This window comes from Ahaetulla prasina, chromosome 1 (genome assembly GCF_028640845.1).
Source record: "Ahaetulla prasina isolate Xishuangbanna chromosome 1, ASM2864084v1, whole genome shotgun sequence".
Taxonomy (NCBI): Eukaryota; Metazoa; Chordata; class Lepidosauria; order Squamata; family Colubridae; genus Ahaetulla; species Ahaetulla prasina.
Window position 1 is genome coordinate 344,276,102 of NC_080539.1, and position 22,935 is coordinate 344,299,036.

General features: G+C 39.9%; 2 protein-coding genes across 4 annotated transcripts in view; one reads left to right on the forward strand and one right to left on the reverse strand.

Annotated features, from left to right (window-relative positions):
* On the reverse strand, positions 1-13,740 carry ZBTB1 (zinc finger and BTB domain containing 1). 2 transcript variants are annotated; one of them, XM_058162887.1, is made up of 3 exons: positions 13,603-13,737; positions 8,919-9,060; positions 1-5,269 (listed from the first exon to the last, which is right to left on the reverse strand). In XM_058162887.1, the coding sequence occupies exon 3, from the start codon at positions 5,248-5,250 to the stop codon at positions 3,121-3,123; it is 2,130 nt and encodes a 709-aa protein (XP_058018870.1). In that variant the 5' UTR covers positions 5,251-5,269; positions 8,919-9,060; positions 13,603-13,737; the 3' UTR covers positions 1-3,120. The 2 variants fall into 2 exon arrangements, with proteins under 2 accessions (XP_058018870.1, XP_058018871.1); XM_058162888.1 differs by lacking the exon at positions 8,919-9,060 and having other exon boundaries at positions 13,603-13,740.
* ZBTB25 (zinc finger and BTB domain containing 25) overlaps positions 9,069-22,935 on the forward strand; it is an 18,934-nt gene continuing 5,067 nt past the window's right edge. For both annotated transcript variants that reach the window (XM_058162889.1, XM_058162890.1), the window contains exon 1: positions 9,069-14,151. In XM_058162889.1, the coding sequence (XP_058018872.1) occupies positions 13,391-14,151 (761 nt within the window). In that variant the 5' untranslated portion in view covers positions 9,069-13,390. The remainder of the gene's footprint in view (positions 14,152-22,935) is intronic.

Sequence of the window (22,935 nt, forward strand, 5' to 3'; positions counted from 1 at the left end):
TTATTTGGAAGAATATGCATTGAACTCAGATGATTTATTTTGAATAAAATTGAAGACTTCCATGACTCTGTAAACTGATTACATGTAAACCATCATGTAGTTTCGTTTAGCAACAATACAGAAAAGATTTGCCATTCCCTTTTGAGATATTTTTGTGCTTTCAGTCTAGCCTACAACCTTGGGATTTCCTAGTGATCTCTCATCGTAGTAATCAGATGAAAACCTGCTTAATTTTCTTCAAAATCAGCAGCTAGAATATCTTTGAAAAATGAATAAAACTATGTACTGTATAAAGAGCTTTGTACATTGCAAAAAGTGTAAATGTTTGTCACATGAGCCAACATAGCACATTCCTGAAGTTATATACATTGATTGCAGGGCTATTTCTTTCTAAACTAGTTTCTACATCAGGCACAGCAGCTCATTTTTTTTTACATTTGATGCAAAGCAGCATAACTAGAGCAAACTTTAACAATACCGTACATAAATACTGGAAGCAGTGCAATGGTACGGGATTCTTTGGTAGATTGCAACAGGCATTAGCAATGTGACAGACAAGCTTCCCAGGTTCCCAACACTCCATGCATACACACTATACTTACATACCAGCCCCTTACACTTGCACTTTGGTTCTGCTTATCCACTTTTTCTTTTACATGGAAGGGACATGGAGTAATTATTGCACCAGTCCTGCCAAGGATGGAGCAGGAATGGTTTGCTCCCCTTTTATTGGATTAAAAAAGGGATAAAAATACAGATTCTTTTTCCTTAGAGCATGACTTTTATTGCTGCCTATGGAGGTAATTTTTTCTTTCTTGCAACAAGTGGCTTGAATGATCATGACACTATCAATGACAGGTAATGATGGCTTTGTATCTATCTGGGAATGTTTCCATGCAACTCTATCATCCCATATATGCACGTGCCATTAGCTTATGTATGTCTCCTAAAGCATGATGTAGACTTACATCATTTGGCCCAAAAGAGTGCCTATCCCTGGAAAAGTGATATGACCAAAAAGTCTTAGACTCAAACTCCTCATGGGAATTGTGCCTATTGTAGAGACCTGGATTCTACAGTCTTTACTGAAGATAAAAATGGGTTGGGTGGAGAAAACCACATCCTGCTCAGTAGGAGGATCTGGATATGTTGGTGTTGAAGGAGTAGCAGTCAAATTACCAGTCAAAGGACTCTTAATCTATTCTTATAACATAAATTAACAAGTGTAGGACTGTTAATTCTTGCAGCCTGGAAAAGGGAGCGTTTTGGAATTATATGGTTCTTACCCTTAAAAAATAAGGTAAATTATAAAGATTTTTTTTAATGTCCAGGATAGTTCAGGCAGTTGTTTTCATTTTTCATTTCACACACAGCTTATTCCTCAGTAATATAGTCCAGAATTTAGCTTACAAAATAATCATTCTGCTGCTTTCAAATTAAGGAGCTTAATGCTTAAGAAACTATAAGCAACAAGCACTAGGAAGGTTAAGCCAATCCATGGCACTCCAAATGCTGAACCACAATTCTCAGTATTTTTAGTATTAGCATATTGGCTAATGTGGAATTGTCCTTCAGCAACATCTGGAACCCCACAAGCTATCTCTAAACTAAGAGTTTTTAGCTTTAAAAAGTGAAGCTACAGAAGAGGGAGGATCCTTATCCCCGTAACAATGATTCAATCATCCTTAGTTTCAAAGTAAATACAGGAAAAAAGATGGGCACTGTAGAAAAAAGGAAAATGCATAGTTGCTTCTCTAAGAAACCAAAGCAGCTTCAATATTGCCCTCTTAACATGAAATTTACAGAATCATTTTTCAAAGCTGACAAGCACTGCAGACTGACATTTCAATTATTTCTGCCCATCCTCAGTAAACAATTCAAACCAACTTTCAATTCTGGAGTTTCCAGAATTGGAAAGGATTGAAGAAATAAGAAAGCCCCTAAAATGTATAGATAAGAGAACTCCTTGACAAAAGCATCCCACTTCTTTTCAGATTGTTGTCTGCTTTTCTTTGTACTGTCTTTCCTTGTATCTATTCCAAGGCTCCAAAAAATTGCTTCAAAAGATTGCTGAGTAGGACAAACACGAGATTCATGGAGAATGTGCACATTAATTTAACACCTCAGAATACCGTCTAGACTACCAGGTAAAGCCAAGTAGAAAAAAAAAAGAAAACATGACATTTTTTTAAAAAATGAGGATAAACATGATTCCAACTTGCACATTTTCCCATTAAACTGAATTGATCCATTCAAATTCACTTCTGGCCTACCCTAAAATATCTGGAAGGCAAAAGGTTGCTTACTTTTGGTTTAAGTTCTATTCCAGATATTTTATGAAGTATCTTATGGGTATATTTATGGGAACTTCACATATTTTCAGCTGCAGCACATCTTTAGAGCAGATTACAACAGTGTAAAATTATACAGGAAATACAAATATGTAAAATGATTCTGAAGTATGGAACTCATTTGCAGTCCTCCTCATCTCAAGATACCGTTGCAGAAGTAACAAAATGCACTAATTATGCTGGGTACATGAAATGCAAATGACAGAATATCAAAGATAACCTTATATTCTTATAACAAGCAAAAAACCTCCTGCAACTCAGTATGTCCATGAATTTCTATATACCTAAACATGGTGGATTCTGTTATAGATAGTATCCAGTAATTATTTCTTGGCCTTAAGACTATCCTTGCATATTTTAAATCTATGTAATTTAAATTGTTCATAAGAAAAAAAGGAAAAAAATAAAACACACATAGAAATATAAGCAGGCATCCTATGTTGATAGAATTGAGATGCTGTTTAATAGAAGCTAATGACTAAGGTAATACTACAGCGTGCTTTTAAAACTTGAGGGTTTAAAAATAATAGCTTGAATACTCTGGTGGAAAAAAAAAACCAACAAAAAGTTAACATGAGACAAAAATAAAAATGCAATAATGAAACATTAGGTACTGTTTATGCTATGTACTGTAGTTTAAGACCCTATAACGAAGATAAAAACAGACATTTAAAAACCAGCTGATCAATTTTTTTATGCACTACTGTTTGTTTTGCTTTGGTGTTCCATTTGCTTTTGTTCTAGGTCTTGTCAAACAAGCATTATGTGGTCATGTTCGTTTCAAATGCTTAGCATTATAATGAGATCGCATATCTTTTCTCAGATTAAATTTGGCTCCACAAACCCCACATGTGTACAGATGAACATCCATGTGCTGTTCAAGTTGTTCATTATTTGGAAAAATCTGGAAACAGACTTGACAAATTGTCTCTCCAGGTGATAGATGGGATATCATATGCCGGACATGATCATGTTTTCGGAAGTTCCCTTGGTCACAAATGGAGCAGATATACCTGGCCATGCCTTTGTGCATGTCATTATGAAGGCGCAGCTGACGCTCTCGTAAAAACTGCTTCCCACATGTCTGACAAACAAATTGTTTTTCCTTGGTGTGCACAGTATAATGTTCTCGCAAATGACAACGCTGATAAAACCCTTTCCCACAAAGATTACAGAAATGCTTGCGTCGGTGATCCCTTTCGTTCTCTTCCATAATTGCATTCTTAAACAGATCTTGTTCCAAACAACTGGACATATGTTCAACTACCAGATTCTCTGTTTCAAAACGTAATCCACAGTTAGGACATCGGAAGGGGCATGCTGAATCCCTGTACAGCTGTTTTTTGGGAAGTGTGTTCATCTGAAAATGGCTGTCTCCAAACTCATCTAACATGTCTACGTACATCATTTCTTGGTTTTCAGATTGTTCTTCAGGACTCTCTTCCAAGTCAATTTTCTCCTCCATGTTCCTTAAACCATTGGTGGTTAAGTCTTGTGGCTCTCCACAAGTCTGTGCATGATCCTGTAACTGCCGTCCTTTTACTAATATTTGGCCACATTTTCCACAGGCACATATATTTTCTATGTGTTTGGATAAGTAATGAGAAGACAAATCTTCTTCTGTGATTGTCAGACCACACAGTTCACAAGATGCATTTTCCGTCACCTCCTTGGCTTTATTTGCACTGATTTTACTTGCAAGGACTCTGGTACTTTTAATATATTTCCTAGCTTGCTCACCAATAAGCATGTGGGGTTTTAAAAGAGCCTTTCTAACACTTCTATTTTCACTGACATCTTCCTCAATGTAGTATCTATAAACAGATTCATCATCATCTAGCTCTTCATTATCAGTGGAATCATTGCCATTTGTTACTTTAACAATATTAAACTCTTTCAGGTCATCTGTAGGGTTATCATCTGGTTCCATTTTGACGATAATCCTTTTTCTTTCTGTGGCTCTACTACGCTCTTCATTTAATGGCTCTGATGAGGCACCCCTGCTTTTTCCACTTGTTATATTTGATGTTGTGGAAGAAGAACTCTCAGCAGATTGGTTTGCACTTGCTTGATATTTCTCCAATTGAGAAACTGACATTTTAGAAGTAGAGTCCCTTTCACTGCTGTCCTTCTCAGACCCCAAATACCTGGGATTCTGATAAGAATGCCTATTAGTGCATGACATGATATGCTCATCTAATAGCCTCTCACAGCTGAAACTGAAGCCACAGCCATCACAGGTAAAACTTCTCCCAAAGCGCCGTGAATTGGGCACTCTGTCTTTGGCACCTGAGAGTTTTGACACAGTGGTCCTTTTGCAACTCTCCAAAGATTGCTCAGAGAAATGGTTTAATTGCAAAGCTTCATCATCAACTTCTCTGCTTTGGGAAGTACTCACAGTAGAACTTGATGGCTCTGCACCCCACTTGTTTGCTTCGCTCTTGTTTTTAGTCTGTGTATCTTCATACATCCGAACACCAAAAATCATTTTGCTATTTTGAGTGCTGGAAGCAGAAGAAGAGCACTGTAAACCAGAGGAGTCTGTATCTTGTATATCTTCCAGACATTCTGGCACGTTGTAGAGCTGTAGGGAGTTCATGGCTACTTTAAATTGCTCAAAGTTAGCTGGGGCTGTCATGATTTTCCCTAAATACATAAACTGTAAAATGAGATCAAAGCACTCAGCTGTAATCTTCATGTTGCTGAGGTTCAACTGAGCTGTGCTTTGCTGCTGGCTCATGAAAAACATCCTAAAATAAGAACTGCAAGCAGCCAAGACAGCCTTATGCGCCTGGAAGTAGATATCATCAATTGCAATACAGCAATCACAGAGAAATCCCCATTCTCTTTGGTTGTTCAGTTGTTGAAGGACATAATTGCTATGGCTAGTCCTTGCCATCTTGTGCTTGAATCACAACCTGTGCCAATAGAAAGGGAGAAAAGGACAAGCATTAGTTATGTTTAGAGAACAGACATAATCAGATTTCATCATATATCATATGACCCTAACTATTTAGCACATTGCCAGAGATGACAACAAACAAAAGGATCGTCCATTTTGAATTTCAGTCTAGAAGACCTTTAGGAATATGGTTTGGAAGAATCCTTTGACTTCTCATTCAAGGAAAGATCATTAAGAATTAAATAAGATTGCAATCCTACTATGTTTACGTAGAACCTAGCTACACATTATATTTCACATTATGATGTTACTGTCAGGGTCCCAAGTAATACACCCATAGCAAACAGGCCTCTGAGGCAAGCAGTTTCCTCAAAGAACATGTTTATTAGAGGTATCGTATTGGCACAAGCTGGTGAAAACAAACTCTAAAGGTTCCCACAGTTTTCACCTAATTAAAAACAAAAGTTTCCCCCCCTTTCCCAAACAATCAGTCACATAGTCCAATCAAGGTGCTGTCCGGTTGCTTGGAAACGTCACTCCTCCTCTCTTCAGCCACCTGTGGGAATGTCCTTGATTCACAGGGGAAACTATTTTGTTTTGGCTATAAAACCCCAGCTATCTCTATTCCCCCCTCCCTATCCCTCAGCACCACTGCGGCAGCATTGAAGCCTCCAATATGGCCCCAGTCAAGCTAGCTTCAGAGTTGACAGTTACCTACTTTGGGTAATGAAACATCTGCCAGAAAACAACCAAACTCAGAAAGCATCATGGACCCCTCATTTTAACCCTGAGCTTCAACTATTCTCCTTTATTGGGACTTCACATTATATTGACAGCATGTAAAAAGTAACCATGCATAGGTGCACATTTTGCTTGTTGAGAATTTCCTGAGAGACTGATTAAGAAAGCTGGAAGAGATTTCAGAAAACTAGAAATATGTACTCGAGGTCTCAAATATTTTAAATTGTATTCCTTCCTCTGTTTTTTTTTTCTTTAGCAACTATACTTTGCTAAACTTACACTTTAGGCATGGGGGAGGGATGCCAAGGAAGATTAAGCAATAAGCAGAGAGATAAGAGAGTCTTATCTAGAAGAAGAAACTGATACAACAACTTTACCTACAATTTTCTGATTTTTTCTGCCTCTACAGAAAGCCTTCAGATCTATAGTAACAAAGTTTAGATTCAAATTTAAGTTAAATATATAGACAGCTCTCATTTCCAAAGAAATATAAATTATGCTGTATTAATTACAAAACAAAGAAGGCCAAAGGCTCCTGATCATGAAAAGGACACAAATGTATATAAGACATTTTGACCACAGCTGCCATCTGCTGTTGAAGCAGGAGCTGAGAGTCCAAGATCCCTGATTGAGCACCAGTCTTGAATGGAAAATTATAACTTCATCCAAACTAAAAATGGAAAATTCCCAGATCTGTGGGGCCTTAAAATCCATACTCTGATTCATTAAGATTAAGTTGGAGTCAGTTTCATCCTATAAGACTTGCACAACATATCTCAAGGTCAATGGGTAGTGTATGAATGATACTGAATCTCAAACCAACAGATGAACTCATCTAGCAGCTTCATGCACATTTTACATAGTTGGAGAATGTCAAACCCTGTGGCACCACACACTGGAAAGACTGAGCAGCAATCTCTCCCGATTCCCCTACCCCAACAGCATCAACTACAACTGGCCATTAAGGAAAGAGAACAACTGTAAAACAATGAATCCTAACCCCCCACCCAGCTCCCAAAATACTCCCCAAATATTGCAACTAGTCTAAAAGGATACCGTAGTAAAAAGCCACTGAGGAGCAGAAGGAACAGAAAGACAGAAGCACCACCCCCATTCCACCTCTGCCAAAGATTATAAAAAATGTACATACAGATGATACCTCTGTATTAAATTCTTAAAAGTTCTTCCAAAGTGGTTTATAAGCAATGTAAACTGCTATATGTAAATATATTATTTAAAAATAAGCAAAAAAAAACCTTCAAGAATCTTTCCCTTAGAGCAATGTTGGTGATATTCAACTGAGCATCTACTGAAATGGTTATTTAATTTCTCAATTTTAAGATTTGCTCCACAATTTACACTGATGGCCTGCTGGTTCTAATTAAACCAGCTTTCCCTAACCTAAGTTTATATTTAAAATTGGAATTCAAACCATGATGACTGAGGTTGATAGTAATTGTAACCAAAACATTTCTACGGGTTCCAAATGGAGAAGCCATTTTGCAATAGGCAATAATGAATTCTTTATCTGGGTCAGTGCATATCAGGATTTGCAATCTCTAAGCACAGGAGACACATTTTAGTTTGTTTTTCCAATCTCCTCAGTTTTTCCCCACCCTCTTTCCCCTCTCTCTTCCCATAATTCTCCATCCCTTCTCTCTTCAGAGTTATTTATAATTAGTGTTATATAACCCTGATAACTAAAGTATTTGTTGTCCTTAGAACAGACTTTGAATGCTTTGGTTGGACAATTCATATTATACTAAATGTGTGTTTCTGCGTGTGTATGCATCCCCTCTCCAAAACTCAAAATGTTTGTGTGTGTGTGTGTACATTGTCACACACACACAGAAAGAGAGTGGGTGTGGTATAGTATACTTTAATGTATTAGCCCATTTTTGCAATTGTGATGCATTGTTTTTAATGTAAGCATTGGGGGTTGCAGAGAATATGGCTGAGTTATAATGAATTATAATGATGTCACAAGAAGGAAAGAAGCAGACATTTTAGGATTGGGGGTTTTATTTTGCTTTTTATTTATTCTTTTAAAATATTGGGGTTTCAAAGGTTTAGGGCCGGGGTCCTCAAACTTTTTAAACAGGGGACCAATTCATGGTCCCTCAGACTGTGTGTGTGTGTGGGGGGGGGCAGACTGGCTGGTGGGTGTGGCAATTTAGCATTTAAGTTATAGGGCAGCCTTCCCCTGTTTGTTCCCCAAGTGTGTGAACTTCAACTATCAAAATTCTCATATTGGTATATTGCTATATTGGTAAATGAATTCTTGGAAGAGTTTCACATATTTAGAGGATATCCCATTGGGAAAAGGCTGACTTACGAGTATCATGTGAGTCCAGAATCAGGACAGAATGTGGTTGAAGTAAAGCACCACTGACTTTATGATCTTCAAGATGAATATGAAATACCTATGATCAGATTTGCCAACAATTTTAAAGAAATCAATGGCAATGAGATAGGAAACAACTGAGATAAATCAATCAACCTCAGCTGTTATATGGTGCCTATCTTTTTTCTCCAACAGGTCTAATAGCAGAGCAGAAAGAGAGAAATATGCATTTTGATGTTGAAAATATTACAGTGGGAGTAAAGTCCTACTTCCTACCTTCAATGCCACTGCCTAACTCCAATTTCACTTGCGTTCTGTGTCTGTCTTTGTTCTGCAATAAACCATGGTGGCTACAATTAAGACACATCATCATGTCCTTATTGGCCCTCAGCTATTTACTACAGTAGTTCAGCTTGAACGGCTTGTCTATCCCACACCACATTACATTTACACAAGACAACGATTTTAAGATTTCATATCTCCCTAAAATTGCACAGGGGACAAGAGATACTTTGTCCTGCAAAGAGACCAGTAGGATTCAATGAATCACTTAATAAAATATTCTGAGCAAGCAACCTACCCTGTTCCTGCAGCTCTGTCTCATCTGATCTGCTGTCTAAACTTTGCTATCATCTTTGTAGGTCTCTTCTGCACTTCTTCCAGTCTGTCAACATCCTTTTAAGCATGGGTGGGGAAGAGCTGTGATACTTTATCTGAGGCTTCTGTTAATGCATACATACAAAATTTTAAATTAATGGCAAGAAAGAAAACTGTCTGAAATAGTGGATTTTTACAAAGATTCCCATCTTTCCTATTTCCCCTTCTGGGTCAATTGCTTAAACAGCAGCAGCAACAGCAGCAGCAGCAGTAGTTTCAGTTCATATACTTCTGGTGACATCATAGACTACAGTTTGCCAAAAATTCAGTGGAGGAGAAATGGACAAAGTCATACACATACATACATGCTATATGTGGTAAGGAAGTCACAAAGAAAAATAAATTTTCCCTCTGAGAAATAATGCAGAGAGATATGAGTGGTCTTTGTGTTACTCCTTTATCAGCAATGTATTTTGTGATGGCTTTCCTTATCTCCTTCATCCTCCCTTCCCTTCCAACAATTCATGCGAGAAATTATTATTGTTTTTTTAAAACAGAGATCTGGTCAGAATATTTGCAGTTACTTAATTGTGACAACTCTGGAAACTATTGTGCTACCTTGGCACTGAAAATATTTCCCAGGCTTGAGTAACCCACAAAACTACATATCCAACTAGAAGTCAAATGATCTAACTTTTTATGAGAAACGAAGTCTAAAGAAATATTGAAAAAAGACAGTGACTTTTAATGACCAAAGTATAGAGGATATAAGTTTTTAATGCTTCAGTTCTGATAGTTAAACTTTTGATAGTTCAGCATCTGGTCTTAGTTTAATGCTAAGGCACACTAAACCATTAACGGACAGCAACCAAGACTTAATACTATTGGTTACTTTCCAAATATCAACATATGATTTACTTTTCCATTATTCCATCTACTAAACAAGCTTTCTTATGACAATAAATATTCAAATCAGAATTAATTTTTGGAATACTAATTCACTGTTCACAAACTATTTAAGTTAAGCAACTGATGAAATATGAGTGGAAGGTCACATATACGGTGATAGTTATTTTAGAACAATTGGATATTGTATGGAAAGTATATTTTTCAGCAACTAGATATATAATCTCTGACCACTGTGTGTCAATGGCTGAGAAAGAGCAACAATGGAAACTCAAAAGCTTGCTATCTTCTGAAATGTGACATGGCATGATTGTGAATTCTGGATATTTCATAAGGTCCCTATGCTTTGCAGACAATTCTGTAGTTCTCTAGATGAGTGGTCCTGCAGATGTTAAATTGCAACTCCCAGGATCCCTCATCATTGGCTATACTACCTTATTGAAATTTCAAAGCCCTTAGAGCAGGGGTGAAATCCAGCAGGTTCTGACAGGTTCTGGAGAACCGGTAGTGGAAATTTTGAGCAGTTTGGAGAACCAGTAGCAGAAATTTTGAGTAGTTGCAAATACCACCTCTGGTTGGCCCCCGAGTGAGGTGGGAATGGAGATTTAGGAGTATCCTTCCCCTGGAATGGGGTGGGAATGGAGATTTTGGAGTATCCATGGCCACCAAGTCACCCCACACCCACAGAAACAGCAGTAAAAAAAATTGGATTTCACACTGCCTTAGAGCAACCTTTTCGGCATCAAGTGCCCAAACCAGAACACGCGTGCATGCAGTGCCTAAAAATGGCCCAGAAAACAGTCTGAAAATACCCAAAAAAACCAGCCTGTTTTTTGGCCGGTTTTCAGCACCCATGAAGATCAGCTGGCTGGCACACATGTCCATGCTGGGAACCAGAAGAGCAGCTGGGGATAGCGCGCGTGCCCGGAGAGGGCTCTGATTGCCACCTCTGGCACACGTGCCATAGGTTCGCCATCACGGCCTTACAGGGTCACATATTCATCTCTGTTCTAATTAGATTTGATGACTAATGGAGGTTAAAAAGTCAACTGGACCACAAGATGGGCGGCAAATAAATCTGATAGATAGCTAGATAGATAATGCAAGAATGAATGCAAGAATGCAAGAAATATATTTTCTGTTAAAAACACATACAGCAGAAAACAGCACTGGCAAATCCAGTATTTAATACAATGTCTATAAACAATTTGCTAGAAAACTAAATACTGCACAGATATCTATTTCAGAAATCAGAAGTAAAAATTAAAGTAAATACATTAATACTAATGTAATTCAAACATAGATTGTCACAACTTTCTAAGACATTCTTTTCAATCCAAAAAAGTTTGTTTAAACAAGGTCAAAATCATTGGATACATAGATTGAGGACTCTGAGCTAACTTGAAAGAATACCACTGATAAAAAAAAATCAATGAGATTGCTTCACAGTAGCTCCCAATCATTTGATAACGGTGGGTCATAATATTTATCATGGATTATAATTTAGTACAGTAGGTGAGTAACGTAATTGTGATTTGTGGTACAACTAATTGTGATTTATTCACTAACCTATAGGTAAGTTAACAGCATGTTAGTGTATCTGTGCAAGGACAGATACCAAGGGTATCTGTCCTTGCAGATTGGTAACTTTTCACTAGACCTGCATCAGATTTTTCAGTTAGAATTGTCAGAAATTGAATCTAAAGTCTTGAACCCATGTAACTTGCTACTGAATTAAGGTTCCTTCCCAGTCATATCTTATGTTTATCATACAATCAAGTATTTTCTATCTGAAATGAATGTTTAGATTTCCATAAAAATTCAAATACTGTGCAAACTAAGGCATATACATTTTAAAATATACATTTGTCAGCTTTTTAAGATCAGGAAACAAACAGAACTGAAGCACTACTTTATTCTTGCAGGGTATAATTTCACATTTTTGGAAGCCTTTGTTTTTCTTTCTCCCCGTTCTAGTACCAAGGCCATCAAAGCACGGAAATCCTTGAGGATTTTTTTTTTCACTGCCTCCTCTTTCAGAACTGAGCTGTTGCACCCTACCTTCAAGGCTATCATCACTTTCCTCTACATATGAACTCAGTACAGGAGTGATGTATATACATAGGGCAGGCAATCTGGTCAAATGTTAGCATGATGTCTTTATGTCCTCAATTTTTGACGACTGAAATGATTGAACCGTTTCTTAAGTTTCATTTCCATAGAAAAACTTCATCCAGTATTGAAGATCCAGCAACTGGGGATGGGGGATATTCTCCATGAAATGATGCCAAGATTTCATTTAAATTCAAAGACAATTAAAAAACTAAAGCAGTTTCAAAAATATCCAAAGTTTCAAAAAAGCTGGGGCATAAGCGCACCAGCATGCGTGCCTACCGTCCCTGTCCTAAATGTTTTCTTTTATTCGTATCCTTTTCATGTATTTATAGTTAAGTTTACACTTGTATCTGTCATAAAATACATGCTTGACGAAATAAATAAAATAAATTAAAAATAAAATATCTTGAGTAGAGAAAAACTACTCAATACGACGAACACAAAAGCTGAACCTGCAATTAATGTTATACAGTATACACCGCTGTGAGACTGGCGTGCCAGGCAGCTTTCTTCCGATTTTTGCTCACTTATCTATTTCTCTTTAAACCCCAACAAAATGCAATTTTTTTATTTATTATTCGAATTTTTATACCGCCCTATCTCCCAAAGGACTCAGGGCGGTTCACAGCCTTATAAAACATAAGAATATATACAAGTTAAAACAACAATTAAAAAACTTATTACATTAGGCAAAATTTAAAACTATCGTTAAAATAATACAAACCCCCATTTAAAACTAACTTTAAAACTAAACTCTAGGCCGCCCGGCACAAATAAATAGATGTGTCTTAAGCTCGCGGCGGAAGGTTTGAAGGTCCGGAAGTTGACGAAGACCTGGGGGAAGGTGGTTCCAGAGGGTGGAGGCCCCCACAGAGAAAGCCCTTCCCCTGGGTGTCGCCAGTCGGCACTGCCTGGCGGACGGCACCGTAAGGAGTCCCTCTCTGTGAGAGCGTACGGGTCGGTGGGAGGCCGTCGGTGGCAGTAGGCGGTCCCCTAAGTTCCCCCCCAATAACTTCTGGGGAACCTGACCAGTATAGCGTTTTACAAATGGCAGCGTTTCGGTCAAGCAGCCGGCGACAGCAACGCTCCCACGTGCTCCCACAAGTCTTTCGGACCGCCAAGCGCAACTTTTGTCAGCGCTGGAAGAAAAAAAGGTCCGTCCGGCTTTGCGCTTCTCCGTTAAGAAAGCCGATGGCGGTACGAGGCGCCAGCCACATGGTGCAATAATCAGGGGAGGAGAAGCAACAGCAGCCCAGAGTCGCAGCTAGGAGTGGCTTCCGCTGGAAAGCCCCACCACTAGGCCGGGCGAGCGGGCGGGCTGGCGCCGCCTTTCCCTCTGGCGCTCGGCGCGCAACAGAGGGCCGTGAACGAGGAAAAATTCTGCGGCGCTTCGCTTTCTGCAAGGCGGGCGACAGCGGAGGCAGATCCCCAGCCATGTCCTTCCCCACCCCCCACTCCCTCTTCGAGCAATCGGCCACGCTGCTCCGCTCTCGCCGGGGACCCTTCCCGCCACTCCTCGGCTCGGCCTCCCGAGGCCTGGAGCCGTCGCAGCGCCCAGCTCTCGACTCCCGTTGCCCCGCAACAGAGATCACCTCCAGGGGCCTACCCCGCTCCTTGCGCTGGCGGGCCCCGCGTCCCCTTCTTACCTGCGGCCAAAGCGCTGGGGAGGTCTCAGCGCAGAGGAGAAGGGCCCCGGCTGTTCTGCCGGCGCGGCCGCCGCCTCCTCTGCTGCAGCAACAAAGGACTTCCGCCCCCGGCCGCGCCTGCTGCCGCTGCTCTCTTACTGCAGAAGAAACTCAGGGCTTTGCCGCGACCGCACTGAGCCGGACCCCTCCCCCCGGCTGGCGGCCAGCAAGCGGCGCCTGGCCCTGCTTGCTGCGGCTGGTGCGGTCGTGGCCAATGTACAGGCACGACGCGGCCCGTCGCTCTTTTTCTCTGCCCTTTCCTAGGGACAACGGAGCAATCGGCCGGCCCTCGGCATGTCGGCAGAAAGCAGCCCGGTGCCATCCCGTTGTCTCTAGGCTCGCATTCGTGCCGCCAAGACGGGAGGAGAGCGTGGCTTCTGGCGCCCGGGATGATGCTTCTTCGCCTGGACGGGCAGGCAGGATTAGGGAAAGAAGATGCTTCGTCGTTTGCGTCTTTCCCAGGAAAGGCTATTATTCATATTCAGTTAGAGCGAAGAGACGCTTCCAACGGTACTTCGCTAATCCCACCATTTTACTAAAAACCTACTTTTGAGTTACACGAAAATATTGGGTCTGCATTTTGAACGATTCGTTGAACTATAGTTCTCTTCATAAATCACTATCGGTTGGGATCAAGCAGAATGGTATAGTATTAATCGTACTTAACTAAGTTTTAACAGAATAAGCAAAACTTTACTCTTTAGCCTGTGTGAACTAGGCATATTGATCCTGAATTTATTTCTTTCAGACTGAAAATGCTCAGGAGCCTCTCCCATTCTTTCCTTTTCTGTAATAAATGTATATTCTGGCTCTCTAAAGATGTTGCTTTTGGGAGGGAGGGGTTTCCTCCATCCCCTGTGAGAATAGTAACTGCAATGGGCACCTTTAAAAGGAAGAATAACACAAATAATTATTGTATATAACGTTCTATTTTCCTTATAAATCAAGCCAGCATACATAATAATTTCATTTGATTTTATCGTCACAACCACTATGTGAACAAAGCTGGCCTGAGTGTAACTGACCTTCCTAAATAATTCTATGTGCAAAATTTATTTTTTACAAAAAAATATTTGGCATAACTATAGACGTAGAACTCTGAAAATGGGTCTCACCAATAATGTGTGATACTTTACTACTAATGTTGCCCAATACAGGTTTGAGACAGACAGGAGAGTTGGGTGAATGTACGATTAAGGCATCAAACTAGAATCCCAAGAGATTAAGAGTTCTAGTTCTGCTTTGGCCATGAAGTCAGCTGGATGATCTTGGGCCAGTCTTTCTCTCAGCCCTAGGAAAGAAGCAATGGCAACCCACTTCTGAAAAACCTTGCTAAGAAAATTTCAGGGACTTGATTCAGCTGTCTCAAAAAAACCCGGATACGATTGAACAGGATATCTATGTATATATGAATACATTGCAAATGTTGAAAGAAAGGGAATCTACAGAATCATTTCCAATCCAAAACCTTACAGCTCCCTCTCCCACCTTTCCTCTAGTCCAGGGATTACCAAGTTTGGAGACCCCCTTTAAGAGGACCCCCTTTAACACTTGTGGACTTCAATTCCCAGAATTCCTCAGCCAACCAAGTTTTAAATTTGTCAAGTTTGTAGACCCCTGCTCTAGTCACCAAAGCTGCCTTTTTCTGACACTGGAAAGATTAGATTTTGAAGCAAGTAGCAAATCATTTTGGAGGAGGGCTACAGGAAGAGGGACAATGATACAAAACACTCAAGGTCAAGTGAAAGGGTTTTTTTGGGTTTTGGAGGCATTAGGATGGGGGTCCTTTTTACTTTATGAAATCTGTTTTATTGTTTTACACTAAGTTTTCCAGTATTTAATATTTATGATTGAATCAGAGTGTACATTCCCATATTGTCCCGGTTCCCATCTCTTTCTTTGTCCACAATGTTATCACAATTTTCTGGGTTCACATAACATAAATATATGGGATGTTTTTGCACAATTTATTAGACTAAAATGCAGTTACCCTAGTCTGTACTTTATCTTTCCAATTCTTTCAACAGGAGGAAAATAAATGATAAAAAAACACATAGTTGGAAAGACTAGCCTACCTCCACTCCACTGTTTCCAACAGTGCTGCCTGAATGCAATGTGCACTTTGGTTATTATATTATCTGAATATCAAAACAAGTCTTCTTCCTCTGTAACAGACATAAATTAACCATTTCCCCCTTTGCAATCTATTTCTGCAGTCATCAGATAAAAATGCAGTCAAGTGATAAAATTTGTCCTCTTAATTTTCTTCAAAGGAAATGCTGTAATCTAAAGTTTTATGTCCCATTAGCAGTTTAAATGTGTTATAGGCCGCCCCACCTTGAAGTGATATAGGCCAAGCAATAAGAACGTAAGAGTTTTGCTGGATCAGGTCATAGGCTCATATAATCCAGTATTTTGCGTTGCAGTAGTTAAATGAATGCATTTGAGATGCTCACAAGCTTTGTCCTCGAGTCTCACTGCATTGAGTTTCTATTACCTAAAATGTTAACATTCTGAGTGAGGAAGAAAAACTTACCTCCATTCGACCTATATTGCATGATTTTAAATGTATATATTTGTTGGCATGCATATAGGACCTCATTTCTGCCTCCATGATGTACCTGATCCTTTACTCTTGACCACTAAGTTTGCTCAGGAGCTTTTGATGAAGGAACTCATCAAACTCAGGATCTCACCTTTTTGAAAACACAACATCTCTTGAGTTGTCAATTTGTTAAAAAATCTTGTCTACTTGTTTAAAAAAAATCTAGTGAGAAAATACACATTTATGGAAACCATAGTGGCTTCTTTTCAAGAAGGCTATGATTTTGCTATTCATTAATATTTACCACTACAGTACTTTCCTAAAGAAGATACTATACTAACAAGAATATTTATTATTCTGGTTCCTTTTTGAATATTGGAATCAAATTGGTTTCAGTCCTCCGGAACAAATCTCAAAATTAAAAAAATATTTTCTAGAAAAAAATAGCCAATACTATCTGAACTGGGAAATTTATTTATTTTTGGTTGATTAACTTGGCTTATAATTTTTAATCTTTTATTACCTTCGATTTCATCCCCAATCAGTTTGATCTGATTCTCAGGTTTAGCACAGATCTGTCCTAAATCTTTAATAATGAAAACAAGTGTAGAATTCAAATCAGTTCCCTTTGCGGTTTCCTTATCCTCCTGTAGCACTCTTTTAAAACCCCAGCCTCAGATTAGATGTTTTTAGTCAGTTACCTATTCTAAATTACTTGAAAGGTTTTTGTTGTTTGTTTTAATATTGTTTGCCAGGAGCTCTTCAAAGTCAAAGACATTTCCTCCCAAATATTTTAATTGCAGAAGCCAGTCTTCCTTGGATCATGTGCCAAAGTATAATCTGAGTCCAAATCAATTCCTTGTTTCATCCCATTGTTCAATATTATAATGCTTAAGTTTTAAGCTAGGTGTGTGTGTTTTGTTTGTCTATAGTACCTATTTCTTCACTGCCAAGACGGAGTTGACTCTTGGTTAAACATATAATTGGAAAATAAGATTCTCTTTAAACGAGAGTGTACAACATGATGCATTGGAGCTAAACTCCTTTCATGCAACATCTGAAACTCCATCCAAACACAATTGATAAAGAAACTATTTGCGTCATAAGGTTCAGAACATTTGGAAATTATAATTATTAAAATAGGCTGAAAAGACTTCCTTCTGAAACCAAAGAAGAATTTCTCCAACACTTCTTGGTTTGGCCCAGATGTGTGTCACAGTACATTCCCCACTATATTCAGTCTGCCCTATCCCCAAGTTAAGTGAGGTTTCTGGCCACTGAATAGTTGTTTTTCCTTGTCCAGCAATTCCAACAGCTTCAGATTGAACTGTGCATTTCTAGTGGTTAAGGCACCAGGCTAGAAACTAGGAGACTGGCTGAGTTCTAGCCCCATCTTAGCCATGAACGCCAGCTTGGTGACTTTGGACCACCCACTCTCTCCGCCCATCTCAAGTGTGTTGGATATGTTCACCACCTTATTTGTAAAAATGATAAAGGCATGAAACAAATAAAAATAAAACACAACAACACAGCCAACATTACTGTGTTTGCTCTTCCTATGGTTACAGATATTGTCCAGAAATGTAAGGCTGCATGGCATTTTCAAAAGTAGACAGCCAATTGCATTAGGTTAACCTGTTTTATGTTACAGTGAGACAAGGAAGCTCTTCAGATGGGAACTATGTTACTTCACTTCCTTTGAAATGCCATAAGCCAAAAGTTTAGGAGGTGGAGTATGGGAGCTCTCTTGCTCAGTGTGGACATTGGGGCCTAGGCCTTCTGTCTTATGAGCTTTCAACCCACACTCAACATGTAGCCCTTAATGAAACTACATCTGCATGGAGGGATTCTTTTCTGTTCCTCCTTAGAATGTAACACTTGGGCCAGGGTCATTTTTATTTTATTTTTTTTATTTGAATTTATATCCCGCCCTTCTCCGAAGACTCAGGGCAGCTTACACTGTGTTAAGCAATAGTCTTCATCCATTTGTATATTATATACAAAGTCAACTTTTTATTGCCCCCAACAATCTGGGTCCTCATTTTACCTACCTTATAAAGGATGGAAGGCTGAGTCAAGCTTGGGCCTGGTGGGACTTGAACTTGCAGTAATTGCAAGCAGCTGTGTTAATAACAGACAGACTTAGTCTGCTGAGCCACCACCAGAGGCCCTTTGCCAGCTCCCCCACTGAAAAGTGGAAAATAACAAGAGTTTGGAAGGGGCCTTGGAGATCTTCCAGTCCAACCTCTGCTCAAGCAGGAAACCCTATACCATTTCAGACAAATGGTTGTCCAATCTCTTCTTAAAAGCCTCCAGTGTTGGGAGTACCCAAAACCTCTGGAGGCAAGTCATTTCCCTGATTTAGTTGTTTTGTCAGGAAATTTCTCCTTACTTCAAGGTTGGATCTCTTCTTGATTAGTTTCCATCCATTGCTGCTTCTCCTGCCTTCAGGTACTGACACCCGGTCCTTCTTTACATTAAATCAGACATGCCCAATATCTCCCTTCTTGCTGTCTTTCAAAAGCATTTAAAAAAAGAGCTACTACCCAGGAGAAAGACCCCAATCAGCCTAGAATGGTGTAATTAAGCCCTTGTCCTTTTTTTTCAGCCAGCGGTCACGACTTCCACCTTCCACTTTCCAAGCGAGGCTCTTCTTTTCCTTCTGCTTAGGAAAGTGGGGAGTGGGGGAAGGGTGATGGTGGTGGTAGTGGAAGGCGATGGTCGCGCGCACGCGCGGTAGCGAGAGAGCACGCCACCCCCAGTTGTACTGCCGTCGCCTACCGCTTTCCTGTGTCAAGGGCGGATCGGGGTAAGGAATCAACCGGCCGAGGTACCGGCTGGTTGCATTGCTGGCGCCGGATTTGCCTGGGTGCGTTTGGGGGTCCACAAGGAGAGGCGGATGCGCCCTCTCTTTGTGTCAACATTCCGCCTCCCCTTCCTTCTCCCGCCTTCGCTTTCCCCAGGGAGGCCGGAGAGGGTCTTTGCCGAGCCGAGAGCCACTGGCGGCCTCTGACCACCCCTGGGCTAGCGGAGCATAGAAATAGGAAACGGATCCTCAAAGAGAGGTTGCAGGCTCGACCGCCGGCTTGTCTCAGTCCATGCAGACACTTTCGTGCGTTTGGCGGCGGCGGCGGCGGCGGCTTTGATGTTTGCAGCTCTTGCGGGCGGCGGCAAGGCGGCCTGGAAAACCGAGCGGCGTCTTGCTGGAGGAGGGCGTCGCTTCTCCGACTCCCACCCTCGGGGCTTTCCCCGAGGGAGTCAGGGAGTTCAACCCCGCTCCTGCCTTGGCGGCTTTTTGAGAGGCGGCGGCGGCGGCGGCTCCTTGGAGGAGTTCGAGTCGAGCCATTTAGGGGCCGCGCAGCTGCCAACCTGCTGGTTACGAGCAGTTCTCCGCCACCCACCTCTGTCTCTGCTCCCGGAAGCTTGTTTGATTGTTAGCGGCCGAGGCTTCGCCAACTTGGCGCCCTCCAGGTGTGGGGTCTGCGACTCCCATCTGTCCTTGCCAGGGAAGGTGGAGCGCGCCATGTTCCCGCTAGGATCCTGGAAAAGGGGAAATTGCTTTCTGACCGGCAGTTTTATGACGTTAATTGGAAAATTGCGCTTAGATTCTGACTTTTACGTTTACCTTAATATCTGTGCATTGTATTGAAATAAAACTTACTGTATTGAAGCTCTAGGATCCAGATAATTGTATTGGGGAGAGAGAAAGAGAATGACCCTTTTAGTGCAAATGAATTTGATTTGGAAAGGTCTGTAAAGATTCCTTCAGTAGGAATCTAGTGGTTTTACCCTGATTATTATGCAATAGTGAGAATACTTTTTTGTTTTGTTTAAGTACCATACTGGGATAGATTTTTTTTTACCTTTTAAGAATTTATCTCCCAGAATTGGATAAAGAATTGCTTTCTTGTTGTACTGTACTTTGGTTGCTTCTCTTTTAGTTCATAATTCATATTTTGTTTTGTGAAGTTTTGTCACTACTTTTATTTTTTAAAAATAATTTTATTAAACTTTTAAAATGCAAAAACTAAAAACCTAATACAAGCTGAAAAGTACAAAAAGCAAAAAGTAGAGGGAGAAGCGGGAAAAGAAGAAAAAATAAAAGGATTTTTTTAATATATATTATTTCTTTTCTTTTTTACTGTAACTCAGAAGCAAGTTACATTTATGCTGCCAAAGATACTGAGTGGGTTCAGAGAATGCAAAAATATTGTGTAAACTCATTTGCATAACTTCAGAAAATTGTTGTGACTTAACCATGGTTTGGCTGGTCAAAAGTAAATGTGTCATGCCAGCTTAGCTTCTGAAGGGTGAAATTTAAATGCTGACCTCATTTTTCAGGTCCAATCTCTCAAATGTTAAGGTGGTAACAAGGGGAGTAGATTTTATTTCCCTCCAGGATGTTTCTTACACTCCAGGCTGAATCATTTTAAGTGTGCCATCCTGTTTATTCTTATTCAGAAGTATCATCATATTTGTTGGGGTTTATTCCATGAAATGTACTAGGAATTTAATACATTTAATATATACCGTACCTTTACCAAGATGCAGTACAAACAAAAAAACCCATAATAATTACAAGGTGATTCAACTAAATTATGTCTGAACCCAGTAAACAAATATTAGACAACCAACACAACAATATATTTAAAACAATGCCCTGCAATAGCATTGAATGTGTAGACATTCATAATCATAATTCTGGGCTCTGGTTTTAAGTTTCCTGCCTATTCTTTCAATATGTTAAACTAGACTAGAGGTATGGTGAAAGTCTTGACCTGGTTCTTTAGACAATTAGAAGGAGAGGCTAAATCTTAATGGTGGCTATGAATCTGCAGGTCTTCCAAATATAGAGATGCTCCATCTGTAGCACTGAAGATAATTTGCAGTCGCTGTAGCTTGAATAGTATCTGAAGGCCATAATCATTAGAGCAAGTACAAGTACAGTCAGTGTGCCAATTGTTCCTTCCATAGATCAGTAGTCATTACATGTGGTCATTCATATTTTTGTCATTTCATGCATTATTGCAACTGTTGCATGAGAGCTCCTGTGTTTGGTTTATGGTCATTTACTCACATACAACCCTAGAAAATAGATACATTCAAATCACCTTCAATTGAATGCTGATCCACAAACAGTTCTTTAGAATACATCAGGGGTGTCAAACTTGCAGTTCGCAGGCCAGATGTGTCAAGTGCTGGTCCCAATACATCACGTGATGACGACACGACGACGTGAGTTTGACACCCCTGGAATAAATGGAGACCCAGTGAATTTAAAAAAAAACAGCAAACCATACTGGTTACAATGTATATACCTTGCTGAAATTCACCTCTGGGAACAGCAGGTGGAGGCCAATCCACCTGCCAATCAGCTTTTTTCTTATTTTCCTCCCCAAAAACTAAGGTGCATCTTATACTCCGGTGTGTTTTATACTCTGAAAAATACAGTAGTTATTGACATATCTAAATTTAACCATGGAACAGTTCTATTCATGGAGCAGCATTGACTGCTAGTTAACTTCTGGGGAACAATTCAAGGTTCTGGTTATCATCTACATGATTTGACTTGGATATCTTCAAGAGTGTCTACTCCAAAATGAATCTGCCCATCCAGTAAGATAAGGAAGAAAGGGCTTGCGGAGATCCTGCTCCCAAGGGGATTCCATCAGTAGAGTTTGATTTTAATAGTTGCCTTTTCACATCCAAACATCCTCTTGCAACTGAGCTATTGCAGATCCATGAAAACATGGTCCCTTGAGAGAGCATGTGGCAGGTGCTAAGGCCTGACTTTCTCCTGGTAGGTGGCACTGTTTCTTTTTTGAGATTACACAATTGAATTATGCACCATTTTAATTTTTTATGACTTTATACCAGGGGTGCAGGAATAAAGTAGCACAGAAATCCAGCAAATTTATATATACATTTCCTCTTTCAAGATCTCTCATTGTCAGAATAGGAAATGTAGTAGTGGAAAACTTTTCCAGACTCCAATATAAGTTTTCCTAATGGGGGAAAGGAAATAAAGGAATGGTGGCAGGGAGAGTTCCAGAAAAAGCTCTAAATTACAAGGCTCCCATTCTTTCTGAGCTCCTGACTTAACAAAAGGAAAGAAATATTAAAAAATTACTCAGCCAGAAGGGAATGCCCACATCCTTGTTTTTGTCCTCTGTTGGACAGCTCAGCAAACAGCTTGAATGGTATCTTAAACACAATCTGTTGTCCAGTTATCCAGGTTAAGTCTTCCATATGAGTGGCCACCATTATATGAAAAAAGATGTCACCCAGTCCATCTCTTCCCTTGAAATCCTACCATCACCAGTTAGGGCAGAAGTGGACAATTTGTGGCCCCAGTGCTTCATCTGGTCTCCTAATATCCTTCCTTGTGGTCCTCAAATCTTCCTCCTCCCTTAATAGTGGTAGACAGGAAATAAGAAAACTAAGCACTTCAATACTCCACCCATTCAATAAACTGAGAGCATATGCACCAAGACAAATTCCTTGTTTGTCCAATCACACTTGGCCAATAAAATTCTATTCTATTCTATTCTATTCTATTCTATTCTATTCTATTCTATTCTATTCTATTCTATTCTATTCTATTCTATTCTATTCTATTCTATTCTATTCTATTTTTAAATTTTTAAAAGTGTTCCTGTTCAAAAGAACATTCATCCCAAAGTGTATGGTTAAATGTCTGTGAAGATTCTCAGTCATCCAAGTCATAGTTGTCTCTAAGGTGGTTGTTT